This window comes from Perca flavescens, chromosome 13, assembly GCF_004354835.1.
Source record: "Perca flavescens isolate YP-PL-M2 chromosome 13, PFLA_1.0, whole genome shotgun sequence".
In the NCBI taxonomy this organism is placed as follows: domain Eukaryota; kingdom Metazoa; phylum Chordata; class Actinopteri; order Perciformes; family Percidae; genus Perca; species Perca flavescens.
The window spans coordinates 19,290,875-19,312,490 of NC_041343.1; the positions used below are offsets into that span (position 1 = coordinate 19,290,875).

Consider the following 21,616-nt stretch of genomic DNA (forward strand, 5'->3'; position numbering starts at 1 on the left):
TTATATGGCCCATGTAAATGGAGTAGGAAAGTGGGTTTAACTAGACTATGCAATTGAATGGTCTATGTAGAAAAAAATGACATTATTAGCATTTTTCTTGTTCAAATTTTGATGCTGCTATTCGTTTCTGACCCTGAGATTTGTGTGTTCTTGTACATGTTTGTACACACTGTTAACTTGTTGCCTGTGTACATTTAGTTACTTTGCACTTGTACGTGTCTGCAGAACAGATCAATCAAACAGTCGACATCGTCAAACACACAATTAGCATTGAAGAGAAAGGAATCAAATTGAGGCTCACCATCATAGACACGCCAGGGTTCGGAGACGCTGTCGACAACACAGAAAGGTGAGGTCATCAGCGTGCCCCTGCAGCGTGTTTTGGTGGCACTGCTGCTCTGTTGGACATGGTTGAAAGTTAGAGTATAGACAGGCTGCAAGGCCATGAATCAGACTTCAACTCAGGGCACCACAAGCACATAGAATACAGTTTTATTTTGAAGTAGCTCACTTCATAAACTGTCAGTTATCTGCCAGGGTTGTTGTTTTACTCACAGAGATTGTATATTTGCATCAGCTGGAAGCCAATAGAAGACTACATCGACCAGCAGTTTGAACAGTACTTCAGAGATGAAAGCGGCTTGAACAGAAGGAACATCCAGGACAACAGAGTCCACTGCTGCCTCTACTTTATCTCTCCATTTGGCCATGGGTACTGTACTGACAACATGTTTTACTTTGTCTTTTTTTTTTTGGCCATGTTCCTGCATGTGTGCACTTACACACACTCATGTGTGTTTTTCTCCCATCAGTCTTCAACCTCTGGATGTGGCGTGTATGAAGGCCTTGCATGAAAAAGTCAACATAGTTCCTGTCGTGGCCAAAGCTGACAGCCTGACACAAGCAGAGGTCTACAGAAAGAAGATGAAGGTATGAGATCGTAAACACACGCATTCAGGGAGAGTTCAGGTATTGAGGAGAAGTTTTATTTTTATTTCTGTGTTTCTCTCAAACATTTGTGTTCTAATGTGTTCATGTACTCTAGATCAGAGAGGAGATCAAGCAGTATGGGATCAACATCTACCAGTTCCCTGAGTGTGATTCAGATGAGGACGAAGACTTTAAAAAACAGGACCAGATACTCAAGGTTCGTCGGTTGACTCTACTTTCTCATGGTTGAAATGTACCGCCTCATCCATGTTAAAGGAATACGCCACCGTTTGTTGAAATAGCGCTTATCACGGTCTCCCCTAGCTGTAGATAGGTGGGCCAACGCATTTTTTGTCTCAGTGCAAATAATTAGGTTGTTTTTTTGTCTTTTGTTGGCTCACTTTTACTCACAACATGCTAACTGGCAACATAGGATTCCATTCACTATGCTAAGCTAGCTAGCTGCGGCGCTGCCGGTGTTGCACCGGACTAAAACAATGCAGGCAGCATTTCAACAAACGGTGGCGTATCCCTTTAAGACTGACAGTTTATTGTTTTTGCTTTTCTCTGCAGGACAGCATCCCGTTTGCAGTAATTGGGAGTAATGTTCAGGTGGAGAGTGAAGGCCACAAGTTCAGGGGTCGTGTCTATCCCTGGGGTTTAGTAGAAGGTATTACACACAAACACACACTCGCTAGTTGTAAGTTTAAATTTCTCCAGATTTATTTGCAATTTCACTTTTCTTTTAGTTAGCTTTCACAGTGGCTTTGGGCATTTTTACTTGGGTGGTATTTTGGGTGGCACCATGATTTTGTATCAGTTGTATACATTACTTTTGTTCTATTTGATAACAAAGAACAGCCAGTCTGATCCAGTAACATGTCGTTGCATGGTCAGTGGAGAACCCGGCTCACTCTGACTTCCTGCTGCTGAGGAACATGCTGATGAGGACGCACATGCAGGATCTGAAGGACGTGACGGGGGAGACGCATTATGAGAACTACAGAGCCCAGTGCATACAAAATATGACGCGCATGGTGGTGCAGAAGAGGAAACGCAGGTCATTGATTGGTTGATGTATCACTAACATTCTCTCTGTTGTAGCTTATTTGTCATTCCCATAAGTTTAACACAAGTCTTGATTTTTATTTACAGTGTCACATACACTCACACACGTACCTCTTAACATTGTTACTTCGGGGGGGGGAGGGGGAGGGATTTGTTTTCATGTCATTTTTAATACAATATAGGCTCTTAAAAATGAAAAGGAACAATAAGGGGCGACCACTAGCTCGCCCAGTAGAGTGTGGGCCCCTTGTAGGCTGAGTCCTTGCCAGCGGCCAGGGTTCAAATCTGACCTGCTGCCCTAAGCTGCATGTCTCTCCCCTTTCCTGTCTTCAAGCTATCCTATCAATTAAAGGCCATAAAAAAATGAACAAAAATAATCTTCATAAAAAAAAGAACAATAATTCCATGCAGCACATGTGCACACTGATATTTTGTGTGACGAGAAAGATGCTCACGGAGGTTGTTTTCTTCTTTGTGTGTGTGTGGGTGTGAACATGGGTTTTAGTTTGCGTGAGAAGCATCTAGAGCAGAGCGAGGCAGATTTTCCTCTGCCGCTGGCTGTCGCCGACACCGAGACCGAAAGACTCATCTTTGAGAAAGACGAAGAGGTACGTTTCTTTTACCGGCTCATTCTTCTTTCACTCGGTTACAGAGGTTTTCACCAATTCATTTATTCCCCTCTGTAGCTAAGGAGGATGCAGGAGGTGCTGGAGAGGGTTCACGAGCACATGCAGCACAGCCAAAGAGGTGGTTTCTGATTCTCCCATAATTCCCTGGAAGAGGAGTAAATACAAGGAGTGCCCAGGAAGACAGAGGATGCCCCCTTTATTATGAATGACAAGCAAAAAGAGATGGAACTTGTATGAAAAGGAAAGTAGCAACATTAAGGCCCTTGTCTGATTGCTGTTCCCGAGGACAACTTGTGGGAGTGAGGCTGGAATCATGGTTCTCTGAGGATACACATACCCGTTTCTGTGGGTCTACGCAGAGAACGGTGTTGAGGATAATTGCAAGTTGCTCATGCTTGCAAAGGGGCAATCACTCCCAAATTTTCACAATGCAGACCCAGGTGTCAAGTGAGCCGATTGGCTGATCCAACTCCTGTCAGAAGGCTGATTGGAACAGCAAACGAAAGAAACAAGTGAACTTTACACTCAAACTCTGTACACGTATAAAAGACGCAGCCACGCAAACTCCCACGTCTGCCAGGGAATGCATGTACCAGCCTTAAGCCGTCACAGACAAGGTGTTGTGTTCAAGAGCACTTCAGCAGGTCACACTGGCTCATTACTTCATCCGAAGCCAGAGTTACTCTGCTTCTACAATTAACTACTTTTATTCCATTAGTTTTATTAATGAGTTTCAGAACAGCTCCTTGATTAGTAACCTTGATAAGGATGTAACAGTCATTTAGGGCTCATTGTAGTGAGGTTAAAGTTGGGTTTACATTTTTCATGTCTTATTACTTGTGATTCAACTGTTTTTATTTTTATGTATTTTTAATCTTTAATTTTGCGGTTTCGTAAGGACAATATAGTGAAAAATATCAATAAAAAAGCTTTCTAACTGCAGTGTATATGCAGTCTGTTTCTCTACAGAAGACCAATAAATACAGGAGCAAGATGTGTTGTAAATGTAATAAGATTTATTAAGAATCTTTATTATTTCATCAGCATAATTCTTCATCATTAATATGTTTTATCCATTATCATCATTGTTATCTTAAACAGTGGACAGTTAGATCTAAAAGGCAGCCCAAAGTTTACAGGCGATATATAACTTAAAACTTTCTCCATAGGGAAAACTTGTTTTTATATTCATATATAATATCAATGTAGCATGAGGTCCAAGATCCTGCCCACGTTATACAGTATTGTACATGGTCCCAAAAAGAAACAGAAAAACAAAAGAAACTAAACGGCAATCTACATGCAAAACAAAACCAAAAAGAAACGAGCATTTCAAATTTTAAGATACATACACTCATATGCCAAAACGTGCATACGATCACAAAAACTTTCATTCGTACATACAAATATTACAAAACTCAAATTGAATATTAGACATTAGGTTATCAAGAAAAGAGCAACATTTTTCTTTTTTTTTTTACTTTTTCCACTCCATGTCTCAGTCCAACTCACAAAATGGAAAACTTAAAAACATTTAAAAACAAAAAAAAAAAACAATCATGACAGTAAATCCTTGTCTCTTCCATTTGCTCAATGTGTTCGTGTTTTGCCAGAGTTGTCACAGTGTTCAGCAAAACTGAGTATAGGCACACATGATAGCACCCAAACAGGCTCATACCATAAATCACCTCTGTGTAAAAAAAATAGCTTGCTTCACACACACACACACACACACACACACACACACACACACACACACACACACACACACACACACACACACACACACACACACACACACACACACACACACACACACACACACACACACACACACACACACACACACACACACACACACACACACACACACACACACACACACACGCTACAGGTACAGTAGGATTAACTATAGTACAGAATATAAAACATATTGAATACAGTCACATATACAGACATAACATAAACAGCAGAAGAGGCGAGGAGCAGATCCACGCAACATTGACTACATACACATACACTGATGGAAGATTTCATGGTATGACATGTATAGGCTGGCAAGAAGGCTGTGAAGCCATAAATGTTTTAAATGTGTTCACATAAACATACATAGACATACACACAGAGAATAGTGGGTGTCAACACATTTTCCATTTTGAAACTGACTTTTCTTCACTGGAGCAGAGGATTTGGCATGGTGTTCAATATGGTTTGTTTTTGGAAAAAGGTCACGTCGCTGCCAAATTATTCTTCACAAAACTGCAATAAAATGTAAACTGATCTTAGGCCTAAACAATACTTTCGCCCGTCTTCTTAATATTTTGTGCTATATCCAAACTTTTCAAAACCTTTAATTGAAACAAATGTATCTCTCCTAGTTGGACAAAAAAATAATCTTAACTCAAGATCCACTTACTAGCTTTTCTTGAGCTTTCATCCACATCTCACAATCTTTTCGGCAGTTAAGAGTATCTCACGTGACCAAAGTCCCACACTGTATGTAATATGATGCAGCAGAAGAAGTAAGTCAGGAGTGTTTTCTTGTTTTAAGGGTCAAAAGTGAACTACACTCAACATGTCTATCACCGTTTGAAAAGCCTGTGGAAGTTTGTGTCGTGCCCAAGTGCTGTGTGTGTGTGTGTGTGTGTGTGTGTGTAACATCAGTATGAGTTCTGGGATGAGGCAGCAGAGGGAGCTGTTGCATCAGAGTGAAGAGGATGAAAACCTGCGTAGCCCTACAGAGAAAAACCTGTCACACAATGTTTTGAGAGCAGTTGTACGGGATCTTTTCTGTCTTTGACATTAAATTCACCACCCAAATATCAGGCATTTGCGATAATGTAGATTTGTGTTCAGCATGATGTCCAAACAGTCCATAACTGGCCTTGACTGGTTTGAAAACATGACATTTAATTCTGGCCAAGCCTTTCACTGTGGGGCAGTTAATCACATCACAAGTGGAGTGCACCACCTTTATACATTTAACTGACTGCATGAATTACTTTTTCAACATTTTCTAATCCTAACTTGGTTTTCCAATGGTACTTTTAAGTCTTTTCTTTCGGACTGCTTATCTCAAACTTGTTGCTCGACCTTGAAATCTGTAGTTTGGTGAACTTCCTACAAGGAAATACAATCTCCAGTGACCAACAGGCAAAGGTCAAGTTGTCTCTGGACTTCTCCACAAAGCCAGTAAAAACGGCTGCGTCTGTATGTTGAGCAAACCTCGCCCTCCAAAAAGAAAGCCATAAGGGGTGGTGGATAAAATAACTTCACTGTTGAATGGGGCAACGAGGTTGTTTGTTTTTCCTTCTTTTTGTCGTGCAGATTGGATCTGGTTTTATTATTGCACTGTCCATTATTTTTCTTAAACTATTTGCAAGGTGTTTGGTGCCAAGTGCAGTGGTGAGCAACCTTCATTTGGAGGAAGACGGAGAGGGCTCAACGGTAAGTTCATGGAGCAAGATCGGAGGCAAAAGCAAAGGATTTGTTGTTTTTTTAGAGGCAATATAAATTAGTAACTTTCCTGTCTGGGAACTACTTTTCCCGACGTCAAAAAGTAAAGAAATGCATCAGAAATTAAGAAGACAATGCAATGTTGTCTACTCCCCACCTGATCACACCTGTCTGTAATTCATTCGGATCAGTGAGTTTCCGAGCTCCCTCCTCCTGCTCTCAAACACATCAGTGACATCATTCCACCAATATGTCCCACGTGACATCATGATATAAATACAAATACGGGCACACACTATATTGCCTTGGCAACAGTCTAACGACAAACAACTCTCTCTCCTGCATTTTCCCTCAATGAGTGAATGAATAGTTAAGGTAAATCCTTGATGCCTGAGTGTGAACTGAGCTTATTATGTTAGTGCTTTTGGTTGTAAAGGAAGGGGAGGAGGAAGGAAAGAAAGGAGAGAAGAAGGCAAGGAAGGAAGGTAAAACAGAGTTCCTGTCTTTGCAGCACAGACAAATGTCACAGTCTTATTTTCACAAACAATGGCCTGATCCACGGACTCCGCTTCAATGTCAGTGTTCACAAACTAACAGAGCTGTGACCGAAATATCTCGGTTGTCACAAGTTGTCCAAAAAAGTTGATTTTGTCTCTCAAAGATTCTCTGCTATTGATTATTGATAGGAGTGTGAAAACTCCTCCAGGAGGTTCTGAATCTTCCTCTCCTTCAACTAACTTCCATCAGTCCCACCCCTTTTTTTTTTTTTTTTTTTTTCATTCCTTCAGGCAAGTTTGAGTGTGCTGACAGGAAAGGTTGGGACTGTAACCATGGTGACAGGGTTGAGGACGGCAGCCTGTCCAACCAGCTGCGGGTGGGGGGCCAGAACTGCTGTCGGTTTCCCTAGCGACGGGCTCCCCTGGCTGATCACGGCTGCGCTGGTCACCTGGGCTCCATTAGTGTTAACTTGAGGATTAGCCTGGACGTGCGGTAGGGTGTGATGGGTGAAGGTGTGAGTGATGTGGCCCACCATGGTGGACTGGGAGACAGACACGCCCTGGGGGTAGAGAGTCGGGAGGTGGGATGGCAGGGGACCTCCCAGGTGAGCCACCGGGTGAACGGTGATGTGTCCGATCGGCTGGGCAGCTAGCGACTGGTGCGTGGCGGCAGCGGGTGCTGCTGCGATTGGCTGAGGGATGGAGGAGATGGGGCCAGGTGACGGGGCGATGTGCATTAGGTGCTTGTGATTTGCTGGCAGGCCGTGGTTGACAGCCTGGATGACTGAAGGGTGGGAGACGGCGGCATGAGCGATGACGGTGGGCTGGACCTGCATTGCCGGGGGCTGAATGGGATGGGCGGGCAGCAGACCTGGGGCCGGAGCAGGCGCGATGGCTTGATGGGTAGCGGAGGGGGAGGGCGTGGTCAGGACTCCAGAAAGAGGCAGGGTGGCATGCTGGATTGACAGGTGAGAGGTGAGGAGCGGCTGGGCGTGTAAGATGGGAGGTGTTGGTTTGGGGAGGGACGTGGGAGCAGGAGGAGCGGGGAAATCCTCATCAATGTCCTGCTCAAAGTTGTCCTCTCCTTCTGTAGAGCAGAGAGGAAACGGTTAGTCATCATGGTACGATCCAAGAAACAGTGCCACGTGTATGAACTCTGTGTGTGCGTGCGCTAGGGGTGACCCCGAACAGTCGAATATTCAATGCGCTTATTTCTACGTCCCATATTATCTGAATATTCAACTGCCAATCTCAGAGTCGAATCTTCGCAGCAGCGTTATAAAATGAGGATCATGCCATTTTGGCTACATGGGGGTGCTCAATGTCAGATTTTACAAAGAACTACCGGTTTTCTCCCAATAAGTTAATATAAAGCCTATTATGATATACATATCAACATATAATGCTGTAAATAAATAAAAATGTGAAAAGAAAGAAACTTTTAAAACATAAATCTTTTTAAAGTGCGTGAATAAATCCAACCGCTCCATGATCCGTGACCGACGGAGGAGCATCTTGGCGGCAGGGATTTCAATCTTTAACTGAGAATGTCTGGGAAAAGAAAATCTAAAGTGTGGGAGCACTTTAAAATAGTAAAAGATGAGCCCAAAAAGGTAAGATGCCAGTTGGGTTGTCCACATGAGTACCCTAAGTTTTTACTGCGTACCGCCACCTCCTGCGTAGTAGGTACGCACCCCAAAACAAACAGCGTGAACAGCGTCTCTCACATAACAGCTTAACGCTGAGAAAAGAGAGCCGACAATGTGCTTGTTAACATTGATAGAGACCGTGCGCAGCAGGACAACAGCTTTTTGCTCTGTGTGCTCCGCTTCTCGTCACCGGGGGCCAGCTGCTGACTGCTTGACACGCGAGCACGCACTCCAAACCACTTTCAATTACTCTTTTACACCCTTGCACCACTTTTTAATGTCAAGCCCCACCACACACACATAAATATAATGTCCACTGAGAAACAGTCAAGAGGTAAACTGAAATTCAACCTATCTACTCTCCCATGCCTGCCCTTCCACTAAAAAAAAGCTGCTATTACACTTCTTGTGATTAGTTCTGTAGAAGAGTAGCAGATATGCATGTATGTCTGCGAGTTGTTGCATCTCATCCCTGTACCTGAGGCGGTGGAGGTGGAGACCTGGTCGTCCTCCGGCTGCATAGTTTGTCGGAGGACTCTGTCGATCTCGATAACATCCATGCACTGGCTGAGCTCGTTCTTCAGCTCGGTCAGCCGCTGCTGCGTTGCGATTTTCTCTCTGGCCAAACGCTCCATCTCGTGCTCATACTCCTTCTCCTTACGCTTCAGAGTCTTCCAGGGGAGACAAAGACATCAGAATAGATCACTAGTACATCTAAAAAATACTGGAAAACACTTCTAATACACAATCACGGTATAAGGATTTGTGAATGGTACGTGGTTGGCAAATGTACTGGATCAATTATCAAAGAAATGTCTGTATTAAGCTGAGGTCCAATCTGCATAAACAAATAAAGGCCAGAAAACAAATGTGGAAAAGATTATATGTAACAATGGTTCACATTATCATGCAAGTTACGTTCATTCAGTCATTCAACCGTCAACCTTGGTCGCTCTGAGTTTCTCTTTAACAATAAATACTGTCCTCATTTAGGTAAGTAGTTCTGATCAATAATGCTTTGTTGTTGTTTGTTCCTTCTGTGTTTATCTGCTGTTAAACAAGGTTGCAGAAATTTTCAATAAAAGCTTTTTGAGGGAAGTAGAGGAATACCTTCTGAAATACTGGGTGTTAATGTGTTAATATGAAACTGATGGAGGAAGTGTTTAAATATTATTGTGAGTTTGCAATAATAGTTAACTCAACAGCAACAGCAAATTAACAAGGAAACCGGGGCAGATCACAAAACAGGGGAAACAGGGAAATAAAATATACTTTTAAAAAAAACAGCGGAAAACAGAAACAAAGAACTTGTTCTGTCTGAGGCCATTATCACCACTAGAATAGACCTTATGTACAGGCTCTGGCATTGCAACAGAAAAGGGAATTAAGACCAACTTTCTTTCTCTGTGCAGTCTTGGCCACTCCCACATTTCTCCCTGCTTGCACAATCCTGAATCACAATGTTCCTCATGCTCGCTCAGTTTCATACACCAACAGGAAGGCACACATGCAAATTCAAGCATGTTCACATTGCTTTTGTTGGTGTCATCTGCTTAAGCTCCTCCCGTTTCCTGGATATCATGCTTGTTTTTTGAGACAACAGGGTCAATGTGGGAGTAAACGTCCTGCCATTTCCACCAATCATTCTTTCATTCAGTTCATCGTCATCCCAACAATTCTGATGTCGATGGATTACTGCAGCCTAAAGATTACAGTCACACAAGAGCACAGCACTGTCATGTGTTGAGCTGCATGCATGTTTGTAGATTTACAAATGAAACAAGGAAGACAAAACACAGCAGGAGACACAAAAGGGAAGAAAAAAAAACTAAACTGAAAGATTTAGATAGAGCTGTTCCAGCCTCGCCATGCCGTCTCTTTGACCTAGTTTCTGTGTGGGTCAGCTGACGCATGAACACCAAACAGTATGACAGGTTAAGGACATTTTACAGATTACTAGGGAGGAGTGAGGGAAAGGGGAGAGAGAAGGGAGGTACAAGAGGAAAATGGGTTGAGAGGTGGGAAAGAAAGGGACTAAGGGATTATGCTGGTAAACCAGAAACAAAAACCACTCAAATGCTGTAAGTTTTTGCTGTTGGCAGCTGGTTATGTCATTACATTACATTACTGGAAACTAAATATCCAGCTGACTTGTTCAACAGTTGGAATACATTCTGAAAAAAAGACCTAGTAGAAAACTGTTACCTGTCCTACTGGGGCATCAAATAAAAGGGAAGATAAGGATGGAAATACAAGAGAGAGGACATAAAATGAGAGCATGGGGACATATGATCCAACTACAGGACACTCGCTTCAGTGAGCAAAGCTGTTTACTCTCTGCAGGCATGTGACTGCTTCACACGCAGGCCAGCTCCCATCAAAATTTACAGCCCTCTTTGCAACAGCTACCAGTCCAGACCTGGTAAACTTTGTCATTTTATAACAGCTCAACATCTCTTATCCAACCCCTCCCCCCATGTGCTTCCCCCATGTGCTTCCACACATGCAGCCTTTTCCCATTTCCCTTTTAGAGTTCATGAAGAGACAGTGGATTTGGGAATGACTGACAGCAAATCAGATCAAGACCGTGTCACGTTTCTGTTCATTTCTGTCTTTACTAGAAAAGTTATTCCAGTTGCTTCATATCTTTTATTTCATATCTGACTATAACATCTATTGTAGGTCTGCTGCATATGCACAATCACTGAATATACTCCCTCTTAAATACTTCGGAGACAAAGCATCACACTACTGACACACATACGGTCACACAGACGACAGATATCCTTTGAAACACAGACATTTCCTAGCTCAAGTTGGCCACAGAGGAACTACAAATGCTCGTGGCATCCGTGAACATCACTACAAGGTCTTCAAACCCAGACACCATTAGGCCTGCACCAAATCACCAAGGAAACAGCTGTCACCCATAGCAGTTTCCTTGGCAACCTCATCTGTGATGCTTGAGCAGCAGTTTGTAAAAAACATAAGGAGCTACCTAATTGGGTGAAGCATGGAGGTAATTACATATATGGGGCGATGTGACTGGACGGTTGCCGGTCGTGTGCTTCAGAGCACTCCCAACCCCAAACCCCTCCTCCTCTACACTTCCATCCCACACCCCCTCTCCTTCTACTCCTGCATCCATCGCTCCCTCGACACCCTCGCCCCCTCCTCCTCCTCCGCTTCATCTATGCCTCCTTTATCCTTTCTCTTTCAAGACGCCCTCTCTAAGAAAAGAGGTGACAAAAAGACCAATATAACCAGAATTTGATAGGTTTAGCCTTTAACACACACACACACACACACACACACACACACACACACACACACACACACACACACACACACACACACACACACACACACACACACACACACACACACACACACACACACACACACACACACACACACACACACACACACACACACACACACACACACACACACACACACACACACACCCCTGGCCACCTGCCAGCTGTTGCTATGGATACCAATAGGACAGCAGAGAGACGCAGGACGAGATGGACAGAGATGAAGAGAAGAGGTGGAGAAAGACAGGGGTTAAAAAGGCAAAGAAAATCTTAAACAGCTGTTGCAAATCTGCACCTATTCAACTGTTATAACCATGGAAACACTGTGTCACCCGGTACCTATCACTGTCTCTCAGCAGGAGAGAGGTGCAGAGCAGATCGGAGTGGGTGAGCTCTGGTGACGTCACCAGGCTTGCGCTAGCCATGTGCTCAGATCTCACATGGCTCAGGGAGAGAGATTGAGGTTTACACGAGAAGAGCCACCGAGAGAGATGGTGGGGGGTCACTCTTCTACAATAGACCGAAACACCATGACGTTGCAATAACACAAACATCCGGCTAGACAAATGACCGTTGATTTGAATTGTGGAGATATGTGAAATATTGCCAACTTATTTATTTTTGTTGTAATTTTTAGCCGTAACTGTAACATTTAAAAGATATATAGTTAAACACGATGGTCCGACCTTTCTGACATTTCTGTTCCGTTTTGTGTCTGTACGGTGTTGCTTTGATTAACCAAATCTAGCGTTACGAACAGCAACATCTCACCGCCGGTTGGACTAACTGTTAGTTTGGGTGGTGTCATTTTCTTAAGTCTGTGGCCCAACAGTTAAATTAGATCTCCAACCTAAGTTTAGTGAAAGAGTTGAAATATAAAACAATCAAACATGCATTTTAGATGAATGAGATGTATGAGATATGTGCAGTTGTTTTCTACCCGGAAACATTGTGATTGGGTCAATAAAACATAGCCTGGTCCTACCAGACTCTGGTCCATGTCATGTGTACAGAGAGTCTGGCCTCTCTCCATTGACAAGTGTTTACTTCCTTGAAGGCGGGTACTCTGTTGAAGTTAAAAACTATTGGATCTGCCCAGAGCCACTCTGGATCTGCCATAACCAATCACTAACGTTTGGTCGTGATGTATGTCATGCCCATGTGCAACAAGAGGGGAGGCCGACAACTATTGGCTTATATTTAGCATTAGCATCGCTAGCGTTAGCCTTAGCCAACTCCTTCACCACTAACGGAGCAAGCTGGAAAATCTAACTTTTCCCGAACCCCATGGGGAGGAGGGCCACAACATCATGGCCACCAACAGAACTCAGCAAAGATTGTTCTTGCTCAGGCTTTAACTTCTGGATATTCGGCAGCGTTGCCACAACGGACCGAATGGCTTCGCTTGCATCTTTGTAGCGCACATCCTCAACGTCATTGTTCTCAGCCACTCCCTCTGTTCGCTGATTAGACCGCCAAATATTTGGCCTCAGAAAACCCAAGAATATACCGCAAACTCAGACTGAGTACTGAAGGGAAATGAAAATTTAGCTTAAGTAGGTAGGAGGGCGGAGCCAGGCTATATAAAACCTACTGAATATATTATAGTTTAGAGAAAGTGGAGAAATATACAGAGCAGTGGTTAGACATTCAGGTATCATTTCTAAGCATTGTAGCAACAGTGTTAGGTTGTCTTGGTAAACTGGAAAATAATGAAATATTATAGTTATAGACTTTCAGTAGAAGCATATTATGTTGATATAATGTTGGTCTGCTGTTTAAATTTAAGATTCCAGGTTAATTTTACTTAGAACAAAAAGCTATTTCAGTTTAGGTTTGACGTGATTTTCCATACTAGCCATATCTTGATATAGAAAAGATATTCCTTTTAATATTGTATATATTGCCATGTTAACCAATCTGCACAACAGAGTAGGCTGAGGGAAATGCTGTTAGTATTTACTGGTAGCGGTGTTGCAACTAGGACTGCAACAAGTGATTATTTTGTTGATTATTCTGCGGATTACATTTTTTGATTAATGAAAAAAAACTTGAGTCTATAAAAAAAAAAAGAAAATAGTGAAAAATGCCTTTCATAAATTCCCAGAACCCAAAGGAGCATCTTCAAATCAAATATTCAATATATACTGTAATATATAATAGAAAGAAGCAGTAAATCTTTTCTTTTGAGTAGCTGTTGCAGAATATTTGACATTTATGCTCAGTTATCAAATTTGTTGTTGATTTACTTTCTGTCTATCGACTAATTGATTAATTGACTGACTGTTTCAGCACCAGCAGCTACCACCATTAAATATACTATTTTTGGCATTTGTTTTTGTGGCTTACAAATAGAGTGACCAGTCCACTGTAACTTTCTTTCAAAACATTGAAACTTAAAGTAAGCTGTGCCGTATAGAGTTCCTCACCATCATCATCTCATGTCAAAGATTGCCTCAAATCCCTGTTCTTCTCCATGAAACGCTGGCCCAAGATCTTGCAGCCAGTCTAGTTTTCCAAGTTCTTCCATGTCACAGCCTAATTTAGCTCCTTTCCACTGACTCCCCATTGCATATTCCACTGAACTCGAAATCATGAAGCTTCTACTCCACAAAAAAGGAAGCACCGTATCTAGCTCCAGGCTGTAATCCATTTCTGCCACAGTGCAGAAACCCGCCCTCATCTACTTTAGTAGAAAAAAAAAACCTCAGCTCTTCGGGCTGCACGGTTCCTTCCCCCACACCACCCTCAGTAATGCAATGTCACTATGTTAACTACAAATACTTCCCCAAAATGTTACTCCTTCATCATTTAGTTATTTAATTGATGTGACACATGACTCCAGTTACACAACACTCACCAAAATGCTTAAAATGCAAACTAATGTTCTCAAGAAAAGTAAACTGTGTTCTGTAAAAACAATAAATAAAAAAAATCATTACATTGTACAGACACATAGGATAAAACATAAGATATATTCACCACTTTCTTATAGGCTGATTCACCAATATTTGACGGATGCCATATCATAGTGAAAGGGACTAACCAACACAAAAGGGGCTAAATGGCTAACAAACAGGCATTGTATATCAATTCCACTGAACCAAAGCATGTGCTGTTCCCAGAGCTGAACCAATCAATCCAATACCGGAGAAAGATGAAAACAGAAGATTGAAAAAACAAAAAGCGGGTACCCAAACTACTGTGTCGGGCCGCACAAGTATGTTAAGACTTATAGCTGAGAAAATGTATTTAAACTCTACCTGTATGTAACGCAAAGCGCTGCGGAGAACACTGAGGTTGGAGGTTTTCTTCTCGTCAACATTTGGAACGTTCTTCTTCAGTGTCTCAAAACACTCTTTGAGGTGCGCTCGCCTGAAGGGCCAAGAGTCAGAAACGAGAAAGGGTCACACTTTTGATATGGTTTGTTGTTAGCTTACTGTCTTGGAGAACATTCACCATTTACTAGTAAGTCGATCATTTGCTTGAGAGGTTAACCAAGTTGTGGTCATTTAAAGAGACCTAATGACTGCAATTGTGCATGCTTAAGTAGGATTTAATGGTTTTGTAAAGGTTGAGGAAATGCAACATCTGGCCTGATGAAACTCTTTCAGGAAAAATGTGATAAACACACACACAAAAAAAAAATACTTTGTGTGTGGTGGTCATGCTAAAAAAAAAAAAAAAAAAAAAAAAACAGGGCTGCTTTCTTTATTTATACTGAGACCAACTACAACAACGAGAAGTTTATTATGACTAACCTGTTCTTCTCCAGTTTATTATGCACCTCTCTGGTCCCCGCTCTGGAAACACAAAATAAATGATCAAATACAACCAAAAACTCATCCACACTTTATATCAACTTTAACACACACACACACACACACACACATACACCCACCCTCCTGGTCTCCTCTTCCCTTCCATCGCCCTCAGGTCCTCCATCGTTACTCCATTAGGCCGCAGCTGAGATGAAGGTGGAGCTTGATGGTGAACCAGTGCATGTTGAGAGCCATTCGTGCTGATGGAGGTTGAGTACTGAATCTGAACCTGAGGCTGTGATTGGGTGGGCTTTGCACTAATCAGCTCTGGACTACTTTCTAACTTGATCTGGGAGGCGCACAGCAGGTGAGGAGAGGCCAGCTGTTGTTGCTGTTGCTGTTGCTGCTGCTGCTGCTGCTGCTGCTGCTGCTGCTGCGGGGGGGAGGAGGCGTTCTTGGCTGGTGGTGAGCCATTCAGCGACGTTGCTGCTGCAGCAATCTGCGTTGTAAGCGGAAGGGGCGGTACAGAGGGTGACGCAGTGACAACTGGGACCATTGGGATGACAGCAATAGGGACCTGAGGTGGGAGAGAAGGGGGCGGAGGGGCAAGAGGATGATGCAGCTGTTGATGGTGAGTGTCATCGCCCCAAGTGACATGGTTGGCTCTGATTGGTTGAGACAACGAGGTCACAAGTTCCACACGCCTCAACTCCGCCTCCCTGTTGATGAGCTCCTTCTCTCTGTGCTGCTCCTCTTCTGTGGGCAGATAAAGAAGACGAATAATGGAAAAATAATGGATACCAACAAAGAAGTTCGCACATTGCACATTAAACACTGAGACGACCTGCCCTTAGTTCAGATTTAAGAAAAACTTATGATTGACTAATTGTAGTGGTTAAATCAGCCTTTCATGCCCTGCCATACAGTACGTGACAACACAGATGATGATGATGATGATGCACAGACAGACACACACAGAATACCCTACACCACTCTACACTCTACATGCAGTTTAGAAATCAATAATAACTTGTAATTTATCTACCAACATCCAACAAATGATGAAAGGTAATCTTAGCCGTTTCATTGGTGTGCTGGAGATCACTTTGTCAAAGTGGATGTCACTTTGTCTAGTGAACATCCCAACACTACGCGCACACAAACACACACACACACACACAAAGAATGATGTAATCAGGGAGGGAGATCGTGGAGAGGGGGAAATAATCATAGAAGTCATGTCTGCATCCGTTTCCTGACTGGAGAGAACCCCCCTCTGTCTGCGCTGTGACTGGACCGTTCCAGCGATGAGCATGATGGGTTCAGGCCGTCTGACCAACAGCAGAGGCCTGTTGTCAACGAGCCACTGCTGGGTCAACTAGAGTTGGCACCATGACAACGTATAACTAAATCGTTGAATTTGCAAACAAAAAGCCAAAGAATTAATAAATAAAAAAAAAATCAGATAGTAGGACGGGAATGTTACCGAGCTGTGCTCATGTTGAATATGCAGATGCACACACACAGGCACATACAACCCACTCAACGATATGAGTGAGTAGGTCTTGCACACTGTAACAGGCAGACTCAAAGCAATGTGGAAAGCCCTCCATTACCATGGAAACAGCAACATTAGAAACAGAAGATCCCAGGGATTCCTCAAACCTGCACGCCAACACACACCTCAGCCATCCACCATTATAAAAAGAAAATAGGAACTCCTCATACCAGGCTGCCTATTAAGTAACACTTTCATTTATTGTTCACATGAAACTGCAAACCCCTGATGCTGCACAGTTAAATATGTAAAACAAAACAAATTCTCTGCACTACTGGAATCGTATCTTTTTAATTTGTGGGATTTGACAACAATCAAGAGTCTAATAACAGTGCTACGACGGAGCAACAATGTTATTCCATGATTATACGTGTGTTCACATCTCTTCTAATACCTCCTTTGTGAGCATTACACTTGGTTCCAAGTAGGACCCCCTGCATGGGATATTATCACAGTATCTCAAACTGAAACGATTAGTGGATTAACTCGACAAAAACATAATTTGCAACGATTTTGATGATTGGTTTATTGAAAATGCCAGTCATTCTGTGGTTTCAGACTCTCCAGTGTGAGGATTTCTGTTGTATTTGATGGCCAGTTGAATATTTTTGGACTGTTGTTAAAAAGAAATTTGATAAACATACTTCACTGTTTTCTGACACTTTACAGAAAAAACTATCATTGAATTGAGAAAATCATAATTAGTAGCAGCCCTAACTATCATTCCAGCTATTTATTTTATCCAGTTTCTGAAACAGAAACTAAAACAGATATTAAAGTTTCACTTTTACAATTATGACCAGTTTGGTCTCCACTCATGTACAGTGGGGGAAATAAGTATTTGACCCCTTGCTGATTTTGCAGGTTTGCCCACTTACAAAGAATGCAAAAATCTACAATTTTAATCATATGTACATTCTAACAGTGAAAGACAGAATCCCAAAGAAAATTCCAGAAAATCACATCATATGAATTTATTAAAATTGATAACCATCTGATGAGGAAAAACAAGTATTTGACCCCCTGGACAAACAGCAAGTATTCTGGCTCCTACAAGCCAGTTAGTCTTTCTTTAAGACACAGCCCCAATCCGAACCAATTATCTACATCAAATACACCTGCCTCACCTCGTTACCTGTATAAAAGACACCTGTCAACACCCAAACAACCAGCATCCAACATCCCCACCATGGGCAAGACCAAAGAGCTTTCTCACGGACATCAGGGACAAGATTGTTGATCTGCACAAGGCTGGGATGGGCTACAAGAGAATCGGAAAGCAACTTGGAGAGAAAAGATCAACTGTCGGTGCAGTTATCAGGAAATGGAAGAAGCACCACACCACCGCCAACCTCCCTCGGTCTGGGCCTCCACACAAGATCTTGCCTCGTGGGGTGTCCCTGATCATGCGAACGGTGAGGAATCATCCCAAAACCACAAGGGGGGAACTGATGAATCAACTGAAGGCAGCTGGGACCACAATTACAAAAGATACGGTTGGTAACACACTACGCCGTCATGGATTGAAATCCTGCAGCGCACGCAAGGTCCCCCTGCTCAAGAAGAAACATGTACAGGCCCGCATGAAGTTCGCCATTCACCACCTGGACGACTCAGAAGAGGCCTGGAAGAAGGTGATGTGGTCAGATGAGACCAAAATAGAACTTTTTGGCCTCAACTCAACTCGTCGTGTTAGGAGGGCAAAGAACACCGAGTCCAACCCAAAGAACACCATCCCCACCGTCAAGCATGGTGGTGGCAACATCATGCTTTGGGGGTGCTTTTCAGCCAAGGGGACGGGACAACTCCATCGTATTGAGGGGAGGATGGACGGGGCCATGTATCGTGGAATTCTGGACCGACATCTCCTTCCCTCAGTGAGAGAGCTGAAGATGGGTCAAGGATGGGTGTTTCAGCACAACAACGACCCTAAGCACACCGCCAAAGCAACAAAAGAGTGGCTGAAGAAGAAGCACATCAAGGTTCTGGAGTGGCCTAGCCAGTCTCCAGACCTGAATCCGATTGAAAATCTTTGGAGGGAGCTTAAAATTCGAGTTGCCAGGTGACAACCTCGGAACCTGAATGATTTGGAGGCTGTCTGCAGGGAGGAGTGGGCCAACATCCCTGCCGAAATGTGCACAAACCTTGTCACCAACTATAAAAACCGTTTGACATCTGTGCTGGCCAATAATGGCTTTTGTACAAAATATTAACATGCTGTTTGTCCAGGGGGTCAAATACTTGTTTTTCCTCATCAGATGGTTATCAATTTTAATAAATTCATATGATGTGATTTTCTGGAATTTTCTTTGGGATTCTGTCTTTCACTGTTAGAATGTACATATGATTAAAATTGTAGATTTTTGCATTCTTTGTAAGTGGGCAAACCTGCAAAATCAGCAAGGGGTCAAATACTTATTTCCCCCACTGTATAACAGACGAACATTGTTCATTGCTTTAGATTTTGTGCCATATGGTGATATACATCCATTTTGGAAATGTGTGATATCATAATAACTATATTGCTCACCCCTAGATTAACAGATGCACTGGTGTTATTTAGGAGCAAAATGCAGTACAAAAACACCTTCTTTAATAGTTTTGTTTCTTTGTTTGCTAATATAACAAAAAAGGTAAATTCCACACAGGGGCCAAACAGACTTTTGTGGTACAATCCATGCACACACCATGCTCCAAATTGCACGAAAAACGTAAAATGACATAACTTCTGCATTAAGAGAGGCTGCTGGGGGTAAGCAGGGAGGCTGCCCTACTTCTCTCTCTCTCTCTCTCTCTCTCTCTCTCTCTCTCTCTCTCTCTCTCTCTCTCTCTCTCTCTCTCTCTCTCTCTCTCTCTCTCTCTCTCTCTCTCTCTCTCTCTCTCTCTCTCTCTCTCTCTCTCTCTCTCGTCAGTAGACTGAATGGGAAGGGCGGGGAAGAGGAGTGCGTGTGTGGTTGCGCGTAGGTTTGTATCCAGGAGGGGGGTAGAGGACATGTGCACGTGGTCGTGGTGGGCGGATCCTAGCACGCGGTAGGGTAAGTATGCTGGGGGAGGGGGTTGATCTGTCTGACACGTCATCAGAGGGGAACACAAAAATCAGCCCTCTGTCTCCCTTTTACCAAGTCACAGATCATTATGTCGATTGACAACTCATCGGTTTCAAATACATATGAAAATCACAAACAAATACTATATATGCTCGCGCGCAGATACAAAAATCGATAGGGTGAGCGCGTGAGGGCCCGCCCCAGTGTCTCACAAGATAGCTGAGCAACGTCAGGGTATTATGTAAAGAGCACCCTCTGCTCGCCACCGCCCTACCGGTGCTCGACGGACAAAAAACTGGGGCAAATCGATTCTGAAGGGGTTCTTTGATACCAGATATGTGAAACTATTTATTGATTCCAATTCCTATTTTCAATCCCTAATTTTAACCGATTTAAAATATATATTAGAGCTTTAAGATGTATATCCTGTAAAAAACTGCACAATCTACAGTTACTTCACAACAAAGATTTAACACATAAATCAAACACGGTTACTGACAGAAACTCTTCTGCTATGCCTCTCACACACATACAAGAACACACATGTACGTGTGAGTTACAATGCGCACACACACACAGCTAGAGCGCAAGTAGTTCGGAAAACAACTTTGACCGTTTCCGCATCAAAGGAAAACAAATGTGCAACAATTGACGGCTCGGAAATCGCCGATAGTTTGCAGTGACTTCAGCCTCTTTTTTGGCATGTACCGGGCGATAAACAAAAAACTACAAACGTTTCCGTTCACGTTATAGGCGGGTCCGTTGAAAATGCAAGCTCTGTCGTAGTAACGGGATACAGTCTTTCAAAGGGCAGTTTAGGATGTAGCGCACACACAGTATTTTAGTGTCATGTACGTTCAGCACGATGCACCAGTCTGCTGTTGAACTCACCACGTGTGATCTGTTGTTGCTGGGCTTGCCATTCCAAATATCTGGCCGCCTCCAGAAGTGTATCGATGCTCATTGCGCGTAAACCCTGACGGCAAGCGACCCGGTGGCCCGGGACGGAAGGAGGAAAAAAGGCCGAGGGGGTAGGTAGTGTCCCGGTAGGAAGCGCCGTGTGCACGGTTCACACCCGCAGGCCCGAGCTTATTGTCGCCTGTGCTTCTCCTGAAAGCAGACGGTAAATTTTCAATCCGTCCAAACAGAAAGTAGATCCTCGCATACGTAAAAAAAAAAAAAAAAAAAAAAATAGGATTGCAACAAGATGGCGATGCGAGCACGGGAATACACACAACAAGGCGAGTCGTGTTCTCGTTAAGGCCCGCCCCTCCCGGATTCCTTCCCCGCCCTGTTACTACGGCCTGCGACAAAACACGGCGAACGCATCACTCACTCCTACTCCGCGCCGTCGTTAGCCGTTAACCAATAACCCTCCTAAATAACAACTTAGACATTAAAATGATCACAACCTCTGTTTAAAACATCCTGAGAAAAACGGGCTCACGGTGTACTCGCTTATCCCTGTGGGAATCGAGAAAGAGAAGTCCCGTCATTGTTTCCGGTCCTCCATGTTTTCGTCCCCGCCGCTGGCCCGCAGCGCATGAAGAACAATCAGGCGACAGCGAGCCAATCAGCGCTCAGAACAACAAGGCATGGTGCTGGTCCACATGGGCACCCGCCCGGCCTGCGCGCCTCATTTGCATGGCGAGAGCGTGACTGGCCACCCTGCTGTCTCGGGATCAGAGCTGTCAATCAAAC

General features: G+C 43.4%; 2 protein-coding genes across 2 annotated transcripts in view; one reads left to right on the forward strand and one right to left on the reverse strand.

Annotated features, from left to right (window-relative positions):
* The window catches only part of LOC114566407 (septin-5), a 7,225-nt gene extending 3,656 nt beyond the window's left edge, over positions 1–3,569 (forward strand). Inside the window, exons 5-12 of the mRNA XM_028594835.1 lie at positions 226–349; positions 578–712; positions 813–930; positions 1,046–1,147; positions 1,504–1,600; positions 1,828–1,990; positions 2,504–2,606; positions 2,685–3,569. Coding sequence (XP_028450636.1) covers positions 226–349; positions 578–712; positions 813–930; positions 1,046–1,147; positions 1,504–1,600; positions 1,828–1,990; positions 2,504–2,606; positions 2,685–2,756 — 914 coding nt within the window. The 3' untranslated portion in view covers positions 2,757–3,569. The remainder of the gene's footprint in view (positions 1–225; positions 350–577; positions 713–812; positions 931–1,045; positions 1,148–1,503; positions 1,601–1,827; positions 1,991–2,503; positions 2,607–2,684) is intronic.
* A 907-nt stretch (positions 3,570–4,476) lies between these two features.
* Positions 4,477–21,095, reverse strand: mntb (MAX network transcriptional repressor b). The gene is made up of 6 exons (XM_028596198.1): positions 20,807–21,095; positions 15,451–16,066; positions 15,311–15,352; positions 14,813–14,924; positions 8,708–8,900; positions 4,477–7,667 (listed from the first exon to the last, which is right to left on the reverse strand). Exons 1-6 carry the CDS (start codon positions 20,877–20,879, stop codon positions 6,868–6,870), a joined length of 1,836 nt encoding a protein of 611 aa, XP_028451999.1. The 5' UTR covers positions 20,880–21,095; the 3' UTR covers positions 4,477–6,867.
* Positions 21,096–21,616: the final 521 nt, after the last annotated feature.

Excerpts from the sequence above, each read along its gene's own strand:
- mntb (XM_028596198.1), bottom strand. The coding sequence starts at position 20,879 with ATGAGCATCGATACACTTCTGGAGGCGGCCAGATATTTGGAATGGCAA. Across the intron at positions 8,901-14,812 it reads GCGCTTTGCGTTACATACAG|ACTCTGAAGCGTAAGGAGAA; the intron begins GTAGAGTTTAAA and ends CTCCCCTGGAAG. Across the intron at positions 7,668-8,707 it reads CTCCACCTCCACCGCCTCAG|AAGGAGAGGACAACTTTGAG; the intron begins GTACAGGGATGA and ends TCTGCTCTACAG.